This window comes from Chiloscyllium plagiosum, unplaced genomic scaffold, assembly GCF_037043375.1.
Source record: "Chiloscyllium plagiosum isolate Xiang-an unplaced genomic scaffold, Cpla_swu_hap1 HiC_scaffold_39, whole genome shotgun sequence".
NCBI classification, from domain to species: domain Eukaryota; kingdom Metazoa; phylum Chordata; class Chondrichthyes; order Orectolobiformes; family Hemiscylliidae; genus Chiloscyllium; species Chiloscyllium plagiosum.
The window spans coordinates 25,319,277-25,345,557 of NW_028270177.1; the positions used below are offsets into that span (position 1 = coordinate 25,319,277).

Here is a 26,281-nt window from a genome sequence, read left to right on the forward strand (position 1 = left end):
AAGTGTTATGAAAGAAATTACTCTGATGTAAACTATAAAAAGAACAGATTGTAAATATTTTACAAAATGATCAAATGGAAACATGATTTACTAATGATCATTCCTACCAATCTTAAATGGAGAATAACATCGTTGAGCTTTTAAGTGCCTGAACAGGATCAAGTCAACTGCTTAAATATTAAATGATCTTTAAAGTTTGTGAACACACAGAACATGTAGAGGATGTTCACCTGTCCTACATGCACAATTTATTTTGGTAATTGACCTACTCTCTGAAATACATGTAAAATTAAATATACTGTGAGTTCCTATCCCCATCAAAATTTCAGTCACAAAAATAGAAATTGCTAGAAAAGCTCAGCAGGTCTGGCAGCATCTGTGGAGAGAAATCAGAGGTAACATTTTGGGTTTAGGCACCCTTCCTCAGAACCCATTTCAGTCTCTGCCTTAAATGTATGCAACCACTGAGCCCTCAGCTGGAGACAATTCCCAAGATTCTGTGAATAAATTCAATTGCACCCTGGTCCTGAACGAGGGGATGCCGGTGTTGGACTGAGGTGGATCAAGTTAAAAATCATACGTCACCAGGTTATAATACAAGTTTGTTTGGAAGTACAAGCTTTCAGAGCACTGCTCCTTCATCAGGTAGATAGTGGGGCAGGATACAGTAATTTATATGACTATAAATTCTGTGTCCTATGATCCTGCCCCACTAGCCACCTGAAGAAGGAGCAGCGGTCCGAAAGCTTGTACTTCCAAATGAACCTGTTGTATTATAACCTGGTGATGTGTGATTTTTAACTTGGTCCTGAATGACCAACTCCTTTTGATGAGACAACAGCCCCTCAGTTCGATATGTATCAGGTGTGCGAAATATCCTCTCAGGCTCCACTGTGTTAAATTGATTTCCTCACCATCATTTTATCTTTATATTCTCATGAATGTTTCGCTGATCATGTCCACCACTGTATTAATGACTCTTTGTTAGCGCATGGCTTATTAGGCAAAGGTACCATTTACCCTAAGTCAGCTTGATTGCGAGTATTAGTGAGTTAGATTCCTGACCCATGTGATAATCAAAGATAATGTTCTAAAGTGTAATTCGGATAGAACAATCAAAAGCAGGAACTCCTGATCAGATTTCCCTCCTTCAGCCAACTGCATCAAGGCCACTTTTATCTCCCCAGCTGAGCAGGTAATTCCCCATAAGCACAGCGCAGGGCCAAACCTTTATATTTCTGGTCTTAGCGAGTTTTGAGAAGATTTGCAGTTCAGGTTGGGGTTCTGGATGTAAGTTTGCTTGCTGAGCTGGAAGGTTTGCTTTCAGACATTTCATCACCAGACCAGGCAGCATCATCAGTGGGCCTCTGGTGAAGCACTGGTGGCATGGCCCGCTTTACATTTATGTGTTCATGTTTCCTTGGGTTGGTGATGTCATTTCCTGTTCTTTTTCTCAGGGGGTGGTAAATGGGATCCAAGTCAATGTGTTTGTTGATAGAGTTCCGGTTGGAATGCCACGCTTCTAGGAATTCTCACATGTGTTTCTGTTTGGCTTGTCCTAGGATGGATGTGTTGACCCAGTCAGAACGGTGTCCTTCCTCATCTCCATGTAAAGATACTAGTGAGAGTGCGTCATGTCTTTTTGTGGCTAGTTGATGTTCATGTATCCTGCTGGCTAGTTCTGGTCTAGATGTTACAGTTAGCAAAACAGCTGTGTGTGGATCAGAGTAACCCCCACAGCATGGGGTTCAATCCTTGCCTTGGGTTGAGTAGATTTTGGGGCTCGCCTCCTTGTCCTACTTGTGGATCAAAAGAAAACTACAACAGCATTTGGTGATAGTTGCTAATGCCCTGCCTTCAGGCAGAGAGCTTAAGAATAAGGTGTCATGAGCCATTGTCATTTTTATTATATTTTATTCCAACATCCATATGTTCTTTCCTTATTTCTTTACTTTAACTTCTATCATTTGCTGCCCCAAGCATACTTAAGTACAAAAGATGTGGAGCTTTCCCAACAAAGACTTAAAGGATCATTTTGTATCAATGACAGGAACTAGATTCTGAAAGTCTCAAGGAAGTCTCAAGCTGAATTCTCTGATTTGTAGATAATGGATGTGTCCATTATGATCATCCAGGAATAAATGGAGTTTGTTTTTTTTTCCTTATATTTCATCAAAAACTAATCAGGCTTCCACCTCCTCATATCTGATGGCCTGACACAAGCAAACAGTGCTTCTCATTCATCAAGAAAATGATCTGAGCAATTCATTCATTCCCTATTTGGACACCTTCACTGTTCACAACTGACTGCAACTGTTGGCTTACACCCCAGTGACTGCACTTTAGAAGTAACCTATTGTCTGTGACACACACTTTAGTGTGGGAAGAGGCACTTGGTAATTTTCTTGCAAATATTGGCAGTGTTGTCGGAATGGTATTAATGTCACTCAATTTGCAATCTAGCAGCCAGGTTACTGTTGTGGGGATATGGATTTAAAGTCCATCACTGCATCTGGTGGAACTCAAATTCAAATTGAATTGATCAGAAATTAAGAGCCAGTCTCAGTGATTGATAGTCTATTGTTGCAAAAGCCCGTCTGCTTCACTCTTGCCTTTTCAGGAAGGAAATCTGCCATCCTTACCTGATCTGGCCTACATGTGACTCCAGGCCCACAGCAATGTGTTTCACTCTTAACTGGATGGAGGGAGAAATAGGGAGACTTAAGGAGTGTGGAATTTGGACATTGGAACAGCTCCCAAAATGGCATCCCCACGTTTTGTTCCTCCGGTTTATACTCCAAAGCTTGGCAAATTTCCAGCCTCCCCCTTGGCTTTCCCAAACCCTTCCCACCTTAAAGGTTTGGGACTGTCTCTGTCTACAGCTGCCCTGATCTGCTTCCTGTGTCTCCTTACAGTCCTAGGCATGACCACAACCAGACTCTGGCACCATTGGGATTGTTGGAGCTGCTGCCCAATCCAATTGGCTGACAACACATGAAGGTGGGGGCTTCATGTCCAATGAGAAGTCGAGGTCTGACCCTCTATCTGTTTAAGCCATGGCCCAATTCGCCCTCACCTCAGCCGAAGAGTGCGGTGCTGGAAAAGCACAGCTGGCCAGGTTGCACCGAAGGAGCAGGAGAGTTGACATTTTGAACACAAGTTCTTCATCAGGATGGCAAGCTCTTCATCCTGACTTGAAACATCAACTCACCTGCTCCTCGGATGCTGCCTGACTGGCTGTGTCTTTCCAGCACCACATTTTTTTATACCTATGGCCAACAGTAAAAGTAGGAGTGTTTATGGTCAGGCAGGATTGTGAGGTAGCTCCAGTGATACGGCCTCTTTGACTCTGATCTCCAGCATCTACAGTCCTCACGTTCTCCTAGTCCTCACCACAGCAGCAGGCTTTTTAAAAAGCAATCTGTTCGGACTGAACTTCCCTTCCAGGCATGAGGAAACAATCTGTACATCTACTCATCCAAGAAAGCCTGCAGAAAAGCTACCCAGTCCCCAAACAGCTTAAATACCAAAGAAATTCAAGGCTGGATTGTTATTGAATTCTTTTGGCATTTAACAAGACCAATTTAATAGAGAAATTGCTCACATCTTGAAGAACATGGGAAAACTGAAGACTTGCCTTTCTTTATCCCCAGAGATCTTCAGTTTTAAATCAATTCTGCTAGTATTTTTCCCTTTTCCTGAATACTTAACCTCAAACTCAAAAAAAAAGAAAAGAAAAAGTCATAATTAATTTCAAGTGGCTAACTTTTATTGTGTGCTCTCCATTTCCTATTTCTGTGACTACTCCATGGCACCTTTAGATAATTTTCTCACCTGATGCATCTTATAATGAGCTAATCTCATTATAAAGCAAAACCAATTCCCCTCATTCTAGAGCAACTGTCTTTTCAATCCACTCCATTGACCATCAGTGGGAATCCATTCAATGTTTTCCAGGATGCAAAGATCCCTCTGCACAATTTCACAGTTTAAGCTCTGAATTCACCCAAGCTTGCCCAAGATATTCTTTCAGAAATGGCCTCACTTTCCACCATTTTAAGAACATTATTCATGTGTCTATCCAAACTAAAATGCACTTGATTACATCAACACTATTATTTGTGGCCAACAATCTCTAGAACACAGAAGGATATACAGAGGAACCTCGATTATCTGAATATCAATTATCCGAATTTTGGATTATCTGAAGAAGATCTCAAGGTTCCGATAGAAACATTACATCAAAAAAGGTGTTTCCAACACTGGTTGTGCCTTTTGTTTACAATGATGAAAAATGTACCTGGCTCACTCAAATGCTGCCAAGAACAATTCTGAACATCGATGGGAGCCCAGGCACTGTCTCCAAATGACTGACCTCCCGCCCTCGCTCTCACCCTACAATTTCCCTGGAGTTCTACACAGAGGTGAACCCTAAACCCCCCTTCGCCAGATAACCTCTCCACCATTGTCCTGTGCAGGAGGCTTCAGAATGCTGCAAGTGGGTGTCTGCTCAGGAACAAACCCTGAGACAGAGAGAGGGAGCACGGCAGGCAGAACGAGGAAAAAGGCAACTTCAGAAAACTCCGAGCCCCAGAGGAGAGGCATTGAATCAATTAACCGAATAATCAATTATCCAAACAAAATACTGCCCACCCATCTCGTTCGGATAACCAAGGTTCCTCTGTACTGTTGAAGAAAGACAAACACTTTTCTTTAAAATCAAACCCACAGGGACAGGTGATGTCCACAGGAAGTGGTAGAGTTAGATACATTTACAACATTTAAAAGATAATCAAACAGATACATTAATAGGAAAGATTTCAAGGGATATGGATCAAATGCGAGCAAATGGGACAAGTACTGTTTAGCAAACCTGGTTGGCATGGACAAGTTGGGTATAAGGATCTGTTTCTATGCTGTATGTTTCGATGACCATGAGATGTTTTTTATCCATATGCATTTACTGCTGCTGAGTATAATTTTGTGCTTCCACGTGTATCCCACAGTAGGTACCTTGCAACCAACTTGGTCTGAGAACTGATATATGATTATTTTTCTCACAGTTTTTTCGGACAATAACAGCTTCTTCATCAGACAACACCAGGTTATAGTCCAACAGGTTTAATTGGAGGCACTCAACCTGTTGGAATCTGTTGGACTATAACCTGGTGTTGTGTGATTTTTAACTTTGTACACCCCAGTCCGACACCAGCATCTCCAAATCATAATTACCAGCTTCTTCATCCTATTTTAGGTGCAGAGTTGAAAGCATTCAAAATGCTGGCTGTTCACCTGGTGGTAAATGCAAATAATTCAGGACTGTGTCGCTTACACTCAGAATAATGCACTAATATACTGCAAAGGAATCAGTTTCCCACGTATTATCGGGCACAGCAATGTGATCAATACTAATCAGAGTGTATGATGCCCTGACAAACATTGGCCTGGTGTGCAGATGCATTGTCTGAACCATTTTGACAAATCGTAAGCAAACATGAATTTAAATTAACTTTAGACTGCTAAAACAGATTATGGTTAGAGTGCAATTTAGAAGACTGCCAAAGAGAGAGATATAGCAATTTGGAATTTGCAACTTCATATAGGTCAACTGAATCCATCCTCCATAATTGATGTATTTATTCTCTGGCAGAAAATATTCATCATTGTCCTGAATCTGGTCTAGCTTATGAGAACTGACATTAGTACATGCAAACCACAATTTAAAATCCAATAAATCACTGCAAAAATTAGCAACAGAATATTACCTCTTAAATGTTGATAGGACACTGGGTCCAACTTCAGATCCTCATGCAATTACCTGAGGATTACTCCTAACACTTCCATAAACAGTCAGACTGCACCAGAGTGTCGGATAGGTCATGCAATTCCAATATTCACAATGGAATGTGACATGAATCACAGAATTATAGACCCATCTGTCAAGAGTTGGCAGAATGGAAAATGCCATCGTCAACTATGATTATTGAGAGTGCACAATCTACTGGAATGTTTATAATGGAATAAATAAACAAATCAGTTTATGGATTGAAAACTGTATAGATACAAAATGGAAGGAAAGTTTTAATAAACAGAAATCTCATTATTAGGTGGAAGAGGCAGTGACTTGTTATACTGGGTGTTTGTTAGTTGTACCACCCATTAGCAATGTGGACATGGTGCTTTCTGTATCAGGATATATGACATATTTAAAAAGATTGATCACCTCAAAGTGAAATAGTGTTAAGCCAGAACTGAAACTTTGAAAACATGTTCAACATGGTTGGTAAATTGGTATGAGTAGGCTGTGTGGCTGGAAGACAGTGTAGTAATGTTGGGAAGTGAAGTTATAAATCAAAACAGTTATGTGGGAACGTGTGAGGGGTCAGTCCTAATCGGCTTGACAGAGACTGTTAGGAAGATAGGGGCATGGAGGTTTGGGTGGGGATCCTTCAGTGACCTGGATAAGGCTTTGACTCACTGTGCCAAGTGCTGCCTTACATCCTCATGTGAATTGGAAATCAAAAATGGCCATTACCACACTTGGAGTGGGAGGACTACGTTTTTTTTCCTGTTTGAGAAGGCGGGCCCTACTTCAAGGGGCAACTGCTTTAATTGCTTTCACAGTACAGTTGCATGTCACCTGTGTGGCAGTGTCCATACCGCTGAGCCAGGAGGCCAGAGTTTAGTTCCCACCTGCTCCAGAGGTGTGCTGACTGGAAAATACCTCCTGCAGGTGAAGTGCAGGCAGTGACCGGCTGTGTGGAATATAAATTCTGATCATAGGTCACAGCATATTGATTATAATCATCTCAGTGAAGCAGAGGTAATCCCAGGTGACCTTCAAAGTGTCAGCCACGTACCACAATTCACAAAGACAATCTGGGTCTTCAGAGGCTGCATGGGGTAAGGAGCTGACTCCCTCTCAACTCGAACCGTATTCACCAACTTGCTCTTATATGCAACGCTGACATTCCTGGGAGATGTGGAGTGTGTGGTTAACAGTCAAGTACATCACTTACAATCTCCTATTGTATTTCCATGACATGGCTTGTGCTGCATGTATCGGAATAAAGTCACTATACCAAACTAATTTGGAAGCATTCCGTAGCCCTTCCTTCTCAGAGTCCTTGATCATTCTCCTGTATAGAGGACGAAGACAAACCATTATGTGAGAGTGACAGGATTGCTGACTGCTCACATGACTAAAGGACCCATTCTGTTTCTGATATTCCGCACACCGCAATCCAGCCACAGTACGGGTTATGTTCACTGTTGCTGCAGTATATCAGAGGTGCAGAGAAATGAACAAGCCACAGCAAGGCCAGGCCCAGCAGCAACCTCCAGCAGATACAGGACAGTCTCCAACTGAAGGTCCTTGGAGACCCAGAGTCTATCGTCTTCCAGGTGAGCGAGGTGGAGTGTCACTGCAAACTGACGCTGTCACAAGACATTTCGCGGAACTGTGCCAACAGGACCTGACACCTGAAGAGCAGGGCAACCATTCTATCCCAGCGCCTGACAGCCGCACTGAACTTTTATGCAACTGATTCCTTCCTAGGATCCTCTGAGGACCTGTGTGGGATCTCACAATCCTCAACTCATAAATGTGATGACGTACTTGGTGCCAGATCACACCATTGCATCTCATTTTCTCGTGATGAGGTCAGTGCTGGGCAGGAGGCTTTGCCAACATCCCTCAGGTGCAGGATACTAAAGACTGTACACATATCACATTGAGAGCATAATGCAACTAAAGTTCATCAACTGGAAAGGATTCTATTCCTTCACTGTACAAATCACCTATCATCATCAGCACCACATTCAAATGGCCTGTGCCAGCTACCCTGTGAACTGCCTGGGTGCTTATATCCTTGAGAACTCTTATGTTTCTGTTTCATTTAATGCACTGGATGCTTTACAAAGATGATTAGTGGGAGACTCGAGCTACCTTTGCAACCATGGCTGATGACTATATCATATAACCGTTTGTTAAGGCTGACATAGATAAAACATAGCCCAATATGCACAATTGGAGGGGATTGATGGACTCTGAAGAGCTGGGAGAGCTACCGCAGTCTTCTGAGGAAGAAGATAATGTTTCTCCTGCTCAATGTCCTTGTGTTCTATTTGACAGAGAGCAGCAGTGTCAGGAGACAAGCCAGACAGGAGCTGAGTGCCACCCAGTCCCCCAAGGTGAGGGCAGTTATCACTCACTAATTGTAAACATGTTGGTGCTCAAAAGGCAAACTGTCATTGTCTTTTCCCAGAAGCAAAAGCACCATTTGTGTTTTCTTTATCTTTGCTGTTGCTATTGCTGAATAGAAGTGCATGCTTTCAATTGTTTGAAGACTTCCTGGTCAGTCATAGCCCCACATTGAACAATGAGAAGATGTTCGATTAGGTGGGGATTGGGGAAAGAGTAACAATCCTTGAGCTAGGGTTCTAAAATGGAGTGACACTAACGATGAGTAACCTGTGCAGCTTGGTTCTTAAATAGCAATATCTTTACAAACTTGCACCAGTACTGGCATCGAAGTCTCAGCCTAGCCATTTACATGCCCTCATGCTTTTGGTTCCCCTCCCATTATGTGCACAGTTAAAAGGGAACTCCTGCCTGGCAGTGCTTAACCTAGCACATGTCTGTATGTTATAAATGGCGCCAGTGCTGGGAATCCCAGGACATCCTGCTAATAGCAACTACTTCTGCCCCTGGTGAGCGGTGCCTTACAGACATGGTGCATTGCTGATGTGTAGAGTTGTGGAGAACAGTGGAAAAAAAACTAGCTTGGGCTCACCTTCCAAAAGGTGGAGCTGCTTTCTGGTAAAATTCAACCCACCGATTCTCTGTCACTCAGCACATCTATCTAGCTTAGCTTTCAAATTATTCATTATTCCTGAATTCACACCCTCTGGGGAACAGCATGTCACTGACTATTGAGTCTCACAGAAAAAATGTTGCTCCTCTGAAATAACTACACAAAGGCATCAAGTCACCCTTTATTTACACATGCACCCTATATGGACTCTGACTAGCTAGCTAGCTCAGAGACCATCCCTAGAATGAGGAGACTGTCTGAGACTCCTGTTTACATCTGTCAGCCAGGGTTCCCTGATCGATCCAGATTAACAACCCCAATCAGGAATCTCACTCAATGAGATCCACCTGGCCCTCGATCCAATCACTAAATCCTCATTTCCATTTTAAGTAGGAGATCCCACATACATGGTTCTTCTGTAATATGACGGTTGCAACCCAGCATTATAGAAAAGTCATGCTTTAGAAACAGCACTTAACATGTTGTAATCACGTTACAGCCAACATGTGTTTCAAAACTTTGCACTTTAGACACTGACCCAATTCGTCAATCGCATTATGGTGAATTCGCATTAACGAAACACACGTTATAGCAGAATGACCTGTATTTATTTTTCCAACTCTCCATTAGTTCTAATTGCTCCCAAAAGGGAAACATTCTCTGAGCAGCAAATGTTACAAAAGGAAATTCTTACTCTTCAAATTCCAATGGATTTACCAATCTGATCAACCTTTCCTCACAGGATAATCCCTTCATCATGGATAGCAAGTGACCATTTTCTCAACTGCTTTTGATACAATTGTAGATATTTTCTAATCAACCTGTTCAGAGACATTACTGCACATCTCTGGAGCTAGTAGGACTTGAACCCAGGATTCCTGGCTCAAAGCTAGGGAGACTAACACTTCACCATTAGAGTCATCCTTTCAGAAATAAGGAGTTCCAAACCAGAATATGATACTCCAAATATGACCGCACTAACATCCTGCACAACCACAGAAAAACTTCCCTCTTTTTATACTCCATGCAATAAGCAACATCCCATTTGCCTTCTTAATCATTTGCTGTACCAAAGTACTAATGCTTTGTTGTTTTTATACCAGGACACTCAGAGCCCCTATAACTGCTGTTGCACAATCCATTTCTATTTAAATAACATGCAGCTTTTCAATTTTTTCTGCTAAAGTTGACAAATTCATATTTTCTCACATCTGCCAAATGTTGACCCACTCCAACTATCTATATACCTCAGCAGACTCCCTATGTCTTACATACAACTTACTAAGCTACCTTTGTAACATCAGCAAAAGTATCGTACATTTGGTCACTGACATTGATTGTAAATGATTAAGGTCCCAGCACAGATCCCGGTGGGGAATCTATTCATCACAGTTTGCAAACCTGAAAATGACCCATTTATCCCTACTCTCTGCTTCCTATTAACCTACCAATTCTCTCTTTCTCACTAATATGTTTCCATTTAGACCACAATTTTGTACATCATACTCTATGTTTTGTATATTGTGTGCACATGGTGTACTGCGTTGTAAATGTTATATGTGTCACCTTGTCAAATGCTATCTGGAAATCCAAGTATGCCACATTTACAGGTTGTTACTTCCACAGAGAGCTCTAATAAATTAGCCAGTGTGGTTTACCTGCACAAAACCATGGCGAGTCTTTCTGATCCCATTCGGATTTTTAAAGTACCCTGCTATAACCTCCTTACAATGGTATTTTCTCCATGGCTAACTGGATTGTAATCTCCTACTTCTGGTTAAAGTGAGTACTGCAGATGCTGGAGATCAGAGTAAAGATTAGAGTGGTACTGGAAAAGCACATCAGGTCAGGCAGCATCCGAGGAGCAGGAAAATTGACGTTTTGGGCAAAACCTCTCCATCAGGATGATGAAGGGCTTTTGCCCGAAATGTCGATTTTTGTGCTCCTTGGATGCTGCCTGACCTGCTGTGCTTTTCCAGCACCACTTTAATCTTGTCTCCTACTTCGTGTCTGCCCCCATTCCCTCCCTTTCTCGAACAGAGGCTTAATTTGCTACGTTCCAAGCCACGTTCCAAATTGACGTTGGTTTGCTTGTGTTAAGGATTCTACCTGGGCCAACAGCAATCCAACTCCCTCATCATTTAAGCTGCTATCCTTGAAACTAGCGCTGTTTAAGTGAAAGAATTCAAAAATTAATGGAGGTTGATATAGTGAACAAAAATCAAACAAGAACTCTTCTTTACTACTTAGGTTGCTTTTTTGAAACATGGTTCCTGGTGAAGAAGTCTCTTTCAAAATGCAATTGTTCTGTAATGAATTCATTCAACTAGTTTTCCCCATCGAATATTGCCCCTGCCGGGCCCGGTTTACGTAATGAGGGCACATAAAATTTGACTGGTAGCCGGCTCACCATCAATCTGAACTTCATCACTGGTAGGTGGCACAATGTCAAAATCAACAGCCTGCGAGCCATTTTTAAAAACTAGAGGGACCAAATGTGGTTCAGTGGTCAGCGCTGTTGTCTCACAGCGTCAGGGACCCCGGTTGGATACCCCACTTTGGACGAATGTCCGTGTGGAGTTTGCACATTCTCCCTGTGTCTGCGTGGGTTTCCTCCAGGTGTCTCCAGTTTTCTCTCAGAGCCCAAAGACATGCAGGTTAATTGGATTGGCGATGCTAATTGCCCCACAGTGTCCAGTGATGTGTCGGCTAGGTGGGTCAGCCATGGGAAATGGTTACAGTTGGATCTGGGCGGGATGCTCTTCAGAGGGTCAGTGTGGACACGATGGGCCGAATGGTTTGCCCCACACCACAGGGATTCTATGATTCTATGATCATTTTCAGATGACTGAATGAGCCTAATTTCACCCTCCACTTGTTCTGGGCTGTATATCCGTTATGATAATAGCTGCCCTCCAGAGAGGAGAATGTTGGACAGGGTTGAAATAACACATTGAATTGTCTGGAAAATCCATCAAAACAAAACAAAAGGTTGATGTTTGTGCAGCCATATGTGAACTGGAGAAGGTTCACTGGATTCAACTTTGGACGTGCTGTGTGTCTAACGCTAGATGAAATACCAAGTTAGTTGGAGAGATACTGAAATTCTGAATGAAATCTGTTCTGGTAAAGTCACAGTTTATTTTTCTAGTATAGGACACAACAAAAAGCACTGCTTGGCAGAATTAATTTAAGGCTTTCAAGTAAGATATATATTAGACAAATTACTGAGGTTACTAATACTGGACTGGACAGCTAGATGAGGCAAGGCTTCAGCGAGAACTAGGCCTTGGGTCATTTTTTCGCATTTTGACAGAAGTATTCATCTACACAGAATGCACACAAGGAGGTCAGTTCAATATTCTACAATGTTTAAAATAATTGTTAGAGCAACATAAAAATTTGTGAGGTCATATTTTGGGAATATGGCCAGTACCACAATTAACCATCTTAGAATATTGGGACTGATTTGCCCACATAAACAGTGGAATTAGGGAGTAAACTGCTGGCTATGTGGTGAGCACTGTTGCCTCTCAGTGCCAGGGACCTGGGTTCAATTCTACCCTTGGGCAACAGTCAGTGTGGAGTTCGCATATTCTCCTAGTGTCTGTGTGGGTTTCCTCTGGGTGCTCCTGTTTCCTTCCACACTCCAAAGATATGCAGGTTAGGTGGACTGGTCATGCGAAATTACCCATAGTGTCCAGGTAGGTCCAGGCTAAGTAGATTTGCCATGGGAAAAAGAGGTTACAGGGGACAGGGAGGTGGGGTGGAGTGCTAGATGACTTGATGGGCTCAATGGCCTCTATCTTAACTGTAGAGATTCTATGAATACATTTCAGTCATGACACCACAGGGAGCACTGGGATTGGTCATTCTGGGAGCGTTAGGTTTGACCCTTGAGAACAGGGTGATCAATTGTGGATAGAAGCATGATGCCGGAGAGATCAGATAGAAGAGCTGATACTTCAGGTCAGCAAGCATAGCAGTGGGGCCTTTATCTGGGAGGAGACAAAATTAATCAAAGACAAAAATGAGAATAAGAACTTCAAATCTAAGACTCGTAACTAGAATCCAGTGTAGGTCAGGAACAATCAGAAATGAAAAATAAGCAAGAATGTTAAAGACTGGGAGAGAAGCAGCAGAGATAAGTCTCAGTCTTTGGAAACAGGGTGTAGATGGCTGGCCCTCTCAGTCTCTCTCTCTCTCTCTACTTCTGTCAGGCTGACCATCTCATACATGACCACTTCACTTATACTTCAGCTCATTGTTTTATGCTTGCCTCATTTCTGTTGTTTCTGATCTGATCGCTCCACTTTCCTCACCACAATGTCCATATGAAATAGTTAGGAAAGGTTTAGAAGGATACGGGCCAAGTGCAGGGAAATGGGTTAGTGTGGGTGGACATTTAGTCGGTGTGGACCAGTTTGAACCGAAGGGCCACTCTCCGTGCTGTAGAACTCTGTGATTCATCATTTTCCCTCCACCAGGGTTCACCTCTACCTTCATCAAGGTTTCTTGAAACAACTGCTGAAATGATTTCTGCATTCACCTTATTTCTCGCACCTTCACTTCGGATACATCATCCACAATAAGCTGTGGCAGAAAGGTAGAATGCTTTTTACCGGAATGTCAGGAAGTAGATTTTGCATCGTCTTCCTGAACAGCAATGGACTAGGCATTGAGTGCCCCTGCCACATGCGTTTTGGGTGCAGGGTGGGGGAGACATGTCCCATAGCAAGAGTAACTAATCCATCATCATGACACCCAACCCCATAGCATGGAAGATACAAAGGCACTAAAATCAACAGTCCAGTCTACCAAATGTAAATAAATAACCACAAGATATGGGCAGGATGTTATTTTACAAAACTGCTTAAAATAGCAGGAGGGTGCAGGCAGCAGGGAACGATACTTGGAGAATGCCTCAGAGGTTAGCAGCATCCTCTCTTCCTTTCTGACCGCCTACAGGCCTAAACACTGTCATCCTGCCCCACCCCTTGCCTACCTACCAAAGGCACTGAAACCCCGCAACCTTCACCACCACCACCAAAAACAAGCCTTTGACATAGATCCTATTTATCCCGGAGAAGCTCTTTGTGGGTCTGCCTGGTCTCCGGGCAGCATCCAGGATGGAGCTTTGTTGCTGCCAGGACTGCAAGAGCTCCAGAAGTTGGGATATCCTCCCAGTGAGGGGCAGAAGGTCCACTCAGAGTTTGTTTAGCCCACCCACAGAGTGTCATGGCCGCATGATATCCTTCTAGCCAGCCAGACTGGGGCAGGGGCGATGGGGGTGGTTGTGGGTTGGGAGTGAGGGTGGGGGTGGGGGGGAGGTGGGGAGAGAAGAGTGTGGGGGCATTCATCTGACCCTCTGCCATTCCCAACCCAATCCATCATCTTTCGGCCCCTGATTTCGATGGACAGCAGCCTCAAGCAACATGAACCAGGGAGGTGTGGTATTATTGCTGGGCTGTTAATCCAACGACCCAGGTAATGTTCTGGGGACACAGGTTCAAATCCCAACATGGCCGATGGTGGAATTTCAATTCAAGTTTTAAAAAAAAATCTGGCATTAAGAGTCTAATGATGTCAGTTGTTGGAAAAGCCCATCTGGTCTTTTGGGCGGGAAGTTGCTGTCTTTATCTGGTTTAACAATGTGGTACACTTAACTGCCCCCTGGGCAATTAGGGATGCACAATGAATGTTGGCCTAGTCAATGACACCCACATCCCCTGAATTAATTTAAAAAAAACATTATTACACCCTTGGGCTCTACAATTATCTATTTTCAGAATTCTGAGAAAGTGACGGACTAAACAAGCTTGAGCTTCAGTCCAGTGAAAATTATAACAGCTTCCTAGGTGTGTGAAGTAATCTGTTAACACATCCAATTGTACCTCAGAAAATTATTTATAAAGTCCATATGCAATGGGGCCAGTAACATATGATTAAAAATTGTTTGCTACGATGTCAGTTCCGTGAGATTAGGACTTGATGGAATTTGAATGAAGCCAGTTCCATCACAATCCTGTAGAAAATTTGATAGTTAGTAAATATAACTGGTTCACTCTATTATGAGTCCAGTCCTAGACCATTAAGCTTCCTAAAGCTGTCAATGATATTTATAGAGAATAACGATTCCGATATGCCACATATACATAAATACTACATAACAGACTAATGCACTTGACAAAACAATCTAAAATATGGTCACTCTCTGAGCTGCAGTCTGCAGCTTATAAGTATACTTCAATTTTCAAAGTTCCTGATAAATAACTGAATAACCTGCGTTCTCAATGCAATATTTGTTTGAAGAATGCAAAAAGCTTCAAAATGTCCTCTGCTTCTCAGCTTGAAGCTCATAAACATATTTCAACTAAAATTCCCTCACCAAACAACAAACTCAGATTGACCTGGGTAAAATTTATTCCTAACTATTAGACTGTTACCTTAAAGGAGTATACAAATCCACAGTAACATCTGCATTGTGTGAAGCATTGTATAACATTCCTGTCCTTTACTACTGTTATGAAACTGGATAACTATAAATATACACTAAACTATATATGATATACCATTATAGATTAGGTTTAACAATCGAAACTGGTGATAAATAAAATGATAACCCTGTTTGCACCATGTCATAGGATAAAGCAGAGTAAATGGTAGAAACATGACCCCCTGTCTGGCCCAGATGAACCTGTCCCACTTGCCACTTCCTGGGATTCCAGCGTCTCGTGAGGACCGCACAGCAATACCAGCAATGGCCAGCACTCCTGGTGGCGCTACTGGTTTGGCCAGCTTCTGACCAACTCGCAGCTCTTCAAGGTGAAGGTGGAACCCCTTCTCCACACCAGGATTTTCCATGAGAAACTCCCCTCCTCAGCAACTAGGAAGCCAGACATTGGGAGATAGGCATTGTGTTTGGATTAAATTCCATCAGGTGTCCTGAAAATGGTTGTGAATGAGCTGCTGCAGGATGCCCTGCAACTCATAGACTGACCCCTGCAGTCACCATTAAATCCTGAACACTGGCTCTCTCTTCAAAGATGCAGCCTGTCTGAGCTGTGGGATGGTTTGTTTTCTCTAGTCATATATGTACGAGTGTAGCACGCTCTGATCAAGAAAATATTTCAAAGTATTTTCAGGTCACTTTCAGGAATGTGCAAATCATGAACTCAAACTTGAACAAATAAAATATTAAATCCTGAAAAACGATGCTGCATCTTGATTCTTTCAACACACCTTCAAAATTGTTCAACCAGTAGATTTGCTAACATAGCCTTATTTGTTGGCAATAATGTGTCGATAAAGGTGAGCACAAAGATGATTCAAAAACAAAATGTAAAAGGCAAAAGGTCGAGTGATTTTGTTTAGTTGTTCCATTGTCATTCCACAAAAAGACATTGCTGATGTGTGTTTAATTTTAAAAATACATAGGATATAAATTCAGCTCACCCTCCGGGGGTCTTGAAGCTTGAAAGGTTCGATGCATCAAATACATTACCACTTGACAGCTGAGCCTTTAATAAAGAACAAATAAAAAACTGTAAGCATTATGAAGTCCTAAATAATGTACATACAGTTTCAATGAAAAATTCAACTTTTTTTCTTTTGCACTTGCAACATGAAATACATTATGAAAAAGTATGTTTGTGGAAGTTTATTCTTAGTAATAAATGTCCTGTTTACAAATGCATCATATTTTCAACATATGACAAATGAGATAAATTATATCATGTATTTGTAAAGGTGGGTTCCATGCGATACAAACGGGATGTGAAATGAATATATTTACGATGATAACCATGTAAAAATGTAACAAAATTCAAATGAAATGATATGAAAGGTGAAACACAGCAATTTAGAACCTGTTGATCCACAGAACTGTTATCTGAAAAAGAACCAGGGAGAGGAGGACATAATACGTTAGATATTCAATATGCTAAAATTACATCATTTGATTGTCCACTCATACAAAATGCTCCACTTACTGCAGTCATGAAACCATACTTAACTTGAAACCAAATTAATGCAAACTTAAAACCAGAGGAAAACAGCTCCAAAACTTATAAAGTTGGTGAAAAATCTATTTCTAACTCTATAATTCCTATGCAGTAAATAGTTGCTACTGGCATGTTGTTTTTATTTAAAACACAAAACCCTTATTTAAATATTCCAATCATTGCTCCAATTGTGAAAGAAGTAAGAGCCAATGATTACAATTTTTACCTTTCAAGTTGAAAACACTCTATAACATGCCATTTAACCCAAGTACAGTTCCAATTTAAGTGTTTCTGCAGCTCATTACTTTTTATCATTATATTAAAAGCAATTTCCAGACTAAATACATTCTTGCGATGTTTGCCACCTTGACACACAACCTTGATTTGAACTTAATCACTGACTGAAATTTTTATTTGGAACTGTAAACAGTTCCTGAAAATGTTCACCAATTGAAACAGTTTCAATATTATGTTTTCCCATTGAGCCAGTTGAACCCATAATGGAGATAGCTTAAAAATTCAGCTCCAGTAATATGTGCATAAACAACATCAGTAGCTGCAGCCACATCAAAGTGCGACTGTCTGCGAGGGGTTAGATGGTGTGAAGAGAAGGGAGATTGTGGGCTTTCTCATTTTATGATTTATGTTCTTATAAAATTAATGTTTTTTGCATCAATAATGTCTATTAGAAATAGTTATTGTACTTTGTCAGAAGTTGATATATGAAACTAACCATTTGTTCAACTCAATTAATAGTGTTTCAAGAAAACAGGACATTAATAAGTAATACCGGTGGTGAAAAATGACTGACTATCACAGATTATACAACTGTGTTATAACTGGGGAAGAGGAACTCGAAGCAGAAGCTCTCAAAAGGCTTTCCCCAGTATTGTACTACAGCCAATAATATTCAACTGGCCAGATGTCAACAGTGAATCATACATAACACATATTGTGCCCAAACTCCATCCCTTTCACAATGGGAATTGCCTCTCAGCATCATTGTGTTGGGACAATCAACACAAGGAGTGTATGAGTTAAAGAAAAAAAGCTCACTGCTACCAAAGGAATGCAAATAGCAATGGGCACAATGAATGCAGTGTTTTGTTGCCCACATCCCATTCAAAACCATAAAACTACTCTTTTACATAACACAGTAGGATGCCACACAGCCCACTGAGTCCATGCTGGCTTATTTTAGAGAAATTTGATCGAGTCCTGTAGTCCGACATATTTACTTTGTTCCTGTGTCCACCCAATTTCTTTTCGAAATAATTGATTGCCTCTACTTCCACCGTGGGCACTGGGTTCAAGCACATTACCATTTGCAGTATAAATGAGTTCTTACTCGCATTCTTCCTGCATATTTTTGGCAAAACATATATCTATGTTCCCTGGTCCTTAAACCATACAATCATAGAGTCGTAGAGATGGAAAAAGACTCTTGGTCCAACTCGTCCATACCGAGTCATAAGTAAATCTAGTCCCATTTGATAGCATTTGGTCCATCTCTCTCTAAACCTTTCCTATTCATATACCCATCCAGATGCCTTTTAAATGTTGTAACTGTACCAAAAGTTCACCACTTCCTCATTCCATACACGCACCACCCTCTGTGAGAAAACGTTGCCACTTAGGTTCCTTTTAAATCTTTCCCCTCTCACCCTAAACCTATGCCCTCTAGTCTGGACTCCCTCATCCCAGGGAAAAGATCTTTCTATTTACCCTATCCATGCCCCCCGTGATTTTATAAGGTCACTCTTCAGTCTCTGACGCTCCAGGGAAAATAGACCCAGCCCATTCAGCCTCTCCATGTCGCACAAATCTCCCAACCCTGACAACATCCTTGTCAATATTTTTTGAACCCTTTCAAGTTTCAGAACATCTTTCCTATAGGAGAGAGATCAGAATTGCACGCAGTATTCCAAAACTGGCCTAACCAATGTCCTGTACAGCCGCAACGTGACCTCCCACTCTTATACTCAGTGCACTGACCAATAAAGGAAAGCGTACCAAACGCCCTCTTCACTATCCTATCTACATGCGACTCCACTTTCAAGGAGCTATGAACCTGCACTTCAAGGTCTCTTTATTCAGCAACACTCCCGAGGATCATACCAATAAATGTATACATCCTGTCGTGATTTGCCTTTCCAAAATGCATGACCTCACATTTATCTTAATTAAACTCCATCTGCCAGTCTTTGGCCCATTGGCCCATCTGATCAAGATCCCATGTACTCTGAGGTAGCCTCTTTCGCTGTCTATTACACGTCCAATTTTGGTGTAATCTACAAACTTACTAACCATACCTCTTTCATTCACAACTGGTAAGTGGGATAATTTTTCCCTGACCTATTCTATCCAAACCAATCATAATTGTACATCTTCCTTAAATCTCCTTTTCTCCAAGGATGATAACACCAGCATCTCCAATCTAACCTTGTTCAAATGCTCCATCCTTAAATGTATTCCAGTTCATCTTCTCTGCACTTTTGAAAGAACCTTCCCATCGTTCCTAAGGTGTGGTAACCTGACTGGAATGTCATACTCTGGCTGTTTTCAACATAGTTTCAGCATAACTTCACTGTGTTTGTTCTCAATGCCTTTAAGATCAGATCTGATTGGCTAAACACACTCTGAGATGCCCTATCACCTTCAAAGATCAATGCACGTACTCTCCCAGGTCCCTCTGTTTTCTGCACATTTGTTGTTTCTAAAGTCTCAGCTACTGCCGATGCCAAACTAACTGGCCTGTCATGATTTGGAGGTGACAGTGTTGGAGTGGGGTGGACAAAGATAAAAATCACACACCACCAGGTTATAGTCCAACAGGTTTATTTAGAAGCACTAGCTTTCGGAGCGCTGCTCCTTCATCAGGTGGTTGCCAAGATGAAGGATCAGCGCTCTGAAAGCTAGTGCTTCGAAATAAACCTGATGGACTATAACCTGGTGTTGTGTGATTTTTAACTGACCTGTGATTGCTAGAATTGTCCTCACTATATCTTTTGTACAAGGATAGCATATTTGCCAATCTCCTATCCTCTGGCAACTTTCCTGTATCAAGTGAAGATTAAAAGGTTATGGTGAGCTCTTTCACTACATACACTCTCACTTCACTTTAAAATTTAAAGTTAAAACAGTTTAGCATCTGCATAATGACAAAACCAGTCTACAATGAATGAAAATGCATAGCCACTGTTCAATTAAACAGAGCCTATTTTGTGATTTATTTCACTGTGACAGGAGGAATTATTAGAGCACGCACGTATTCCATGAACATCAATTTTGACTATTTTAGAAAATGGATGGACTACACCAAGGATTTTACGGGAAGAACTACCTATCCTAATTTCAAGAATACATCCCAAAGTCGTAGACTTTGCAGAAAGAGCTTTTTTTCTCTCTATTTGTGGACATTGAAAAAGACTTCCACCCCATCTGATCTTATCAATGTCCTGAAAACATAGATTGAGCTATTTTCCAACCTCCTGAATGCCATTATATTCCAACCCAACTTTGTGTAATCTCGCTTTATAATTCAACTCTGGGAGTTCAGGGGTTATTCTGGTAAATGAATAAGGTCAATCCATCATTCCTAAGGTCAATCCATCATTCCTAAGTTGCGATGCAAACAAAAACTGCTCACAATAAATCCAGGTGTAGTCTAACCAGGGCTTTGTATAATTGTAGCACGACTTCCACCACCTTGTATTCTAGTTGCCCAGAAGTAAAGGTCAAACTACTTTCTATACCTATGTGTGACATTTTGATGCTGTAAGTAATCAGATTGTCTGGTCTGTTTGGACAGTATTCATTTTTAGCTTTTAGGCATTTAGAAATTAAAACATATTTCTTTCCCAACCAAACTAATTACAGCACAAGACAGTCTAAAGCTACAGGTGATACAGCAACTTCAAAATTGATTGCATACCCACTAACTGCAGAACTCATTCTCTACAAAACTGTTGCTATATTGGCCAAGGTTCAATTTTATCAGAGAAAAAAAAGAGGTAAAATGTTATGCCTTTATTCTCTGCTTACTTGATAGTCTGAGATAAATAGCAGACCACAACTGGAATTGTTTTTTGAATCTTTGTTGTATTTTTTTCACTATTTCTTTTTCACACAGAACAGTCTCAACAGTCTCAAAGAACATGAAACAGAAATATTTTGTAGTTGCGTTAGTGCTACAGATGTGTTGTGAAATTAATTTTCACATTGAGCATTGGAATAAGTGCAAATTTGTTTCCCTCCACTGTAAGATATAAGATCTGAAACAGTCTGTTCGAAGCCATATGTTATAAAAGAAGGATGAGAGGCTTAGAAATTCTGAAATTGGTCACTTAAACAGAGGGTTTTAATGAGAAATCAGGAAGATTTAGCTTTGCAATTGGGCTGACCCCTTTGTTAAGTATTCCAGATGGGAACAAAAAGAACTAGGATTCCTTTCATGAGAGGGATGTCACTTTTACAATTATTGTCACAAATAAACTTGTTTTGAAACTTACATCTCACGATGATTCACTTGCTTTCCATTGGTTTTATTCAAGCGTGTTATTTTAGCAAGGAAAATGGAAAGACTTTTTGCATATACAGCACTAATTAATTAAGGAGCAGATATTAAAATGCAACAATATCAATACTAAGAGGAAAAAAAAGTGGATGATGTTGTTGCACAAAGTCAAATTGAAAATGGGAAGCTCCTATGAGCAACTAAAGATGAAAAGTACAAAACCACAGGTGTGGAGATATGAACAGTGGAAGTCCTGAGGTAAACTACTGAAGAAAGTTACTTCTGTGGAACCCATTGACATGCTTTACTACATTATATCAATGCAAGTTGCTGTTATTGATAGGGCCCAGTTCTGCCATTTTGGAGCTGGTGCACAGACATCAGACTGGCCAATTTCCTGATAGGCTTCAGGATTGCCAACTCTAGCTTTAACACCTCACCTGAAGTTCCATCAGCAACTTCCCTCCCCAATCCCCAGCAACTGTTTAAAGTGTAAGAGGCGATCTAGAAAAAGACCCAAAGTAGCCAGTTTTCTTACAGCTCTGCCAGTCGATCATTGAATCTGTGGCAGCCAAATGATAGAATCTCCATGAAATTTAGTGTCATAGGGTCTAAAACATAAAAATTTGTACAGTAGAAAAAAAGACAGTAATAGACAGAGTTAAATTTTGATTCAGCAATGAGACAAAATGCTGCAACTTAACTCCCATATCCAACAATTTGAGGATACATTATCATAATCCCAAGAAAATTGAATTGTAGAAATAAGAAATGTTTTGATTACGACCATGTATCATCAATGCCAGGTACGAATCAAACATCTCCTTTGTGAAACCCAGTTCCTTGCATTAGCATCAATCTTACTTCCTGTAACAGAGAGGTTTCAGGGTTTTGCAGTGTGGAAGCTTCCATTGTTAATGCACTGTGACATGTATGATCTATTGCTTAACCTGAAGCATCCCTAAGCTAAACAAAAAAAAAATCCATTCATGGTTAAACATGATAACTGATGGGCCACTGTAATGAATTATTTCCATTTGACTTGACACTACAATTTCTGGTTCTTTGATGGTAAATTGAGTATCAATCCACAATGGCACTCAGGTCTACTAAGCCACTGTTAAATACTGTGACAACTTGTGTGTGCAGAAACCAAACAGAAATTAAATAGATCAAATAGAATATCTAGTTTTTCTTTTGAATTTCACTTGTAATCTTGACAATGTATATAGAGTTATATATGGAGGGCCTCAAATTCTAAATGTGAACTTGATAAACCCCATTGTATCATGCAATCAAAATGTATATTTACTATAATTTACAGCATTTTGCAAAGGTACCTGATGCTTTATGTTCCTAATGTCACAATCCAAACATTCTGACATTAATCTTGAGTGCTACAGTCCAGATTAGAATTCTCAAAGTCTGCAATGAACTTGTACTACATTCCAATTCAGCTATGTCACATAACCTCCAAATCATATATGCACGGGGCCTGCCAAACTTTCCTCCAACTTGCAGCCAAATTCCATCAAAAACCAATTAATCTTGAATAACTGATGTGTTCCATCTCTTGAATAGATTAAAACTTGCTCCATCTCTTGAACAGATTAAAACTTGCAGTAGGAATCTGTTATTTCAGGAACACTTGATGCATTACTGCTCCGCAAATGATTTATGCCCATTATTTTGTAATAGCAGTCCTAGGGAGATCAGTCTAGGATATTCATCATTCTTCCATTTTTGTGACTCAACTGTGCACAATAAGAAATAAACAAAGAAGAGTAGAGTCCTAATATGGCACACCAATTGGGTTGCAATCAACAAGGTTGTTACCTTTTGCAAGTCCCACTTTCATCACTCTCAAAACTGAACACTTGGCTGCACATCACCATAATGAATGCAAGACATAAATAACTGGAATAAATGAATACTAGCCAAGCATTGGGAGGGGAGTTTTAACTATCTGCCAGCTCGGCAGGATGGTAGGATGGTAGGAGAGGGACATGGAAAAGAAAAGGTTAAACGTTTAATATTGGGAGACCCAAACCAAAACCATCATGACGGCTTAACTGGGAATGGGTTGGGGCTGGATGAGTGACCAGCACCATCTTATTGAGATGGCTTGCCTTAGATTTTGGCATCCATTTAGATATAATGCAATGCTGCTCTCCTGATCTTTTCTCACAATGATCTGCCTCTGTCTAAAAGAAACCCGTCCTTGCACTGACCTTCTGGATGGTTCTATTTTTCCTAAAGGGAAGCTCGTTCCTGTCTTCTTGTTCGTAGAATATCTCACTGTCATGTAGTCTTTCTGTCTTCTACCTTGTTTTCTAAAGCACTGAAGTATTTGGACGAGAGGACCAAAGGCTTAGTCGCTAAATTTGCTGACAACACAAAGAAAGGTGGGAAAGTGAGTTGTGAAGAAATAATAAGGAGCCTGTAAACAGCTATGGATAGGTTGAGTGGGAAAGTATCTGGAAAATGGAGCATAATGAGGAAAATATGAAATTATCCATTTTGGCAGGAAATATAAAAGATGGTGAGAGGTTGCAGAGCTCTAAGATGCCGGAGGATCTGGGCATCCTTGTGCATGAATCACAAGAGGTTAGTGTGCAGGTCCAGCAAGTAATCAGGAAAGCTAATAGAATGTTATCTTTTATTGCAAGGGGAACTGAATTGTAAGAGCATGCCTCAGTTACAGGGAATTAGTAAGACTGCGTCTGGAGCATTCTGTATAGTACTGGTCATTGTTTTTACAGAGGTATTTGAAGCTGTTAAGAGAACGTTTACAAGACTAATACCTTGAATGAGTAGATTATTTTAACAAGACAAGACAGACAGGCTAGGCCTGTAACCTCTGGGAGTGCAGAAGTGACTAAACTGTAACATGTAAGATACTGACGGGACTTGATCAGGAAAGGTTGTTTCCTCTTGTGGGAGAATCCAGAACCAGGGGTCAGTCTAAAAAAAAGGATCACTGATTTAAGACAGAGATATGGAAAAAAAACTCTCTCAAAAAGGTTGAGTGTCTTTGGAATTCCCTTCCTGAAAAGCACCGATGCAGAATCTTTAAATATTTTGAAAGCAGAGATAGATTTTTGATTCGAAGAGTGTGGTGCTGGAAAAGCACAGCCAGTCAGGCAGCATCCGAGCAGCAAGAGAATCAACATTTCAAGCACAAGCCCTTCTTCAGGAAGGGCTTATACTCTTCGACTCTGTTCTCCAACATCTGCAGTCCTCATTTTTTTTTTTAATAGATTCTTGATTAGTGAGTTTTGAGAAGATCTGTAGCTCAGGTTGAGGTTTTGGATGTAGGTTTGCTCGCTGAGCTGCAAGGTTCATTTCCAGACGTTTTGTTACCCTACTGGGTAACATCTTCAGTGGGCCTCAGGCAAAGCAATGCTGAAAATTCCTGCTTTCTGTTTATATGTTTGGGTTTCTTTGGGTTGGTGATGTCATTTCCTGTGGTCATTTTCTCAGGAAGTGGTAGATGGGGTCTAACTCGATGTGTTTGTTGATAGAGTTCTGGTTGGAATGCCATGCTTATAGGAATTCTCATGCGTGTCGTTGTTTGGCTTGTCCTAGGATGGATTTGTTGTCCCAGTCGAAGTGGTGTCCTTCCTCATCTGTATGTAAGATATTAGTGAGTGAGTCATGTCTTTTTGTCGCCCGAGGCCCACTCAAGATGTTACCTAGTAGGGTAACGAAACGTCTGGAAATGAGCCATGCAGCTCAGTGAGCAAACCTACATCCAAAAGATTCTTGATTACCAAGGAACTGAAAGATTACCAGGAGTATGCAGGAATGTGGAGCTTAGGTTAAAAGCAAATCAGCCATGATCTTACTGAATGGTGGAGCAGGCTCACAGGGTGGAGAGGCCTACTTTTGTTCCTTGTTTGCATTCACTTTGAGAATTCTTTTTAAAAACGTCTTATTTAAAATGCAAGTAAACAATTTCCAGGCAACACAGCATAAATCTTAGAAACCAAAATTGACACTAACATATAACAAATACAATAAAGAAATGTAAAACAAACATAAATTATACATGGATCTGTCCATCTTTGAACGATTAAATTTATAAATAATAATCACAACAATGTATTAAGAATCTTTACCAAACTATCAATGACATTCTGCATCGTGTGGTGAGGCACTATTATCGTGTTAAATGGGACAGACTTAAAAACAGGTCCAGCAGCTCAGAGCTGGGCATTCACAAGGTGCCACTGGCTATCAGCCAGAATGGGATGGTACCGAACCACAATCTGTAACTTCATGGTCCTGCATATCCCCATTTCATCCATTACTATCAAGCAAGGGAATCAACCTTGGTTCAGTGAGCAGGAGTGGAGCAGCACCAGGCACACTTAAAAAGGTATCAACCTGGTGAAGCTACAACACAGGAATGCTTGCAAGTTAAACAATAGACAGGGCTAATTGATCCACAACCAACAGATAAGATCTAAGTTCTACAGTCTGGTCATATCCAGTCAAGAATGAGGAATGCAAATAAAAGGCTAAAGCATTTGCAACACTTGTCAACCAGAAATGCTGTGTGGATAATTCATCTTGGCCTCCTCCTAAGATCCCTAGCATCACAGATTCCAGTCTGCAGCCAATTTGATTCATTCTGCATGGTATCAGGAAATGGTTGAAGGCATTAGATATTGCAAAGACTATGGGCACTGACAATGTTCAAGCAATAATACTGAAGGCTTGTTCCTTAGAACTAGCCACACCTATAGCTAAGCTGTTTCAGATTAGTTACAACACTTGCATCTTGCGGACAATGTCAAATATGGCCGAGGTATGTCCTATCCATAAAAACCATGGAAGATCTATCCAAGTAAATTACTGCCACATCAGTCAGCTCTCAATCATCAGCAAAGGGTCTTATGGCAGTGCTATCAAGCAGCACTTGCAAAGGAATAACCTGTTGG

General features: G+C 40.9%; 1 protein-coding gene across 6 annotated transcripts in view; it reads right to left on the reverse strand.

The window, feature by feature from the left end:
* The window catches only part of unc13c (unc-13 homolog C (C. elegans)), a 582,280-nt gene that overhangs the window by 295,744 nt on the left and 260,255 nt on the right, over positions 1 to 26,281 (reverse strand). For 3 of the 6 annotated variants that reach the window (XM_043677514.2, XM_043677512.2, XM_087981431.1), the window contains 2 exons: positions 16,685 to 16,707; positions 16,272 to 16,336 (listed from right to left, as the gene is read on the reverse strand). In XM_043677514.2, the coding sequence (XP_043533449.2) occupies positions 16,272 to 16,336; positions 16,685 to 16,707 (88 nt within the window). The remainder of the gene's footprint in view (positions 1 to 16,271; positions 16,337 to 16,684; positions 16,708 to 26,281) is intronic. The other 3 variants (XM_087981434.1, XM_087981433.1, XM_087981432.1) reach the window with 1 other exon arrangement.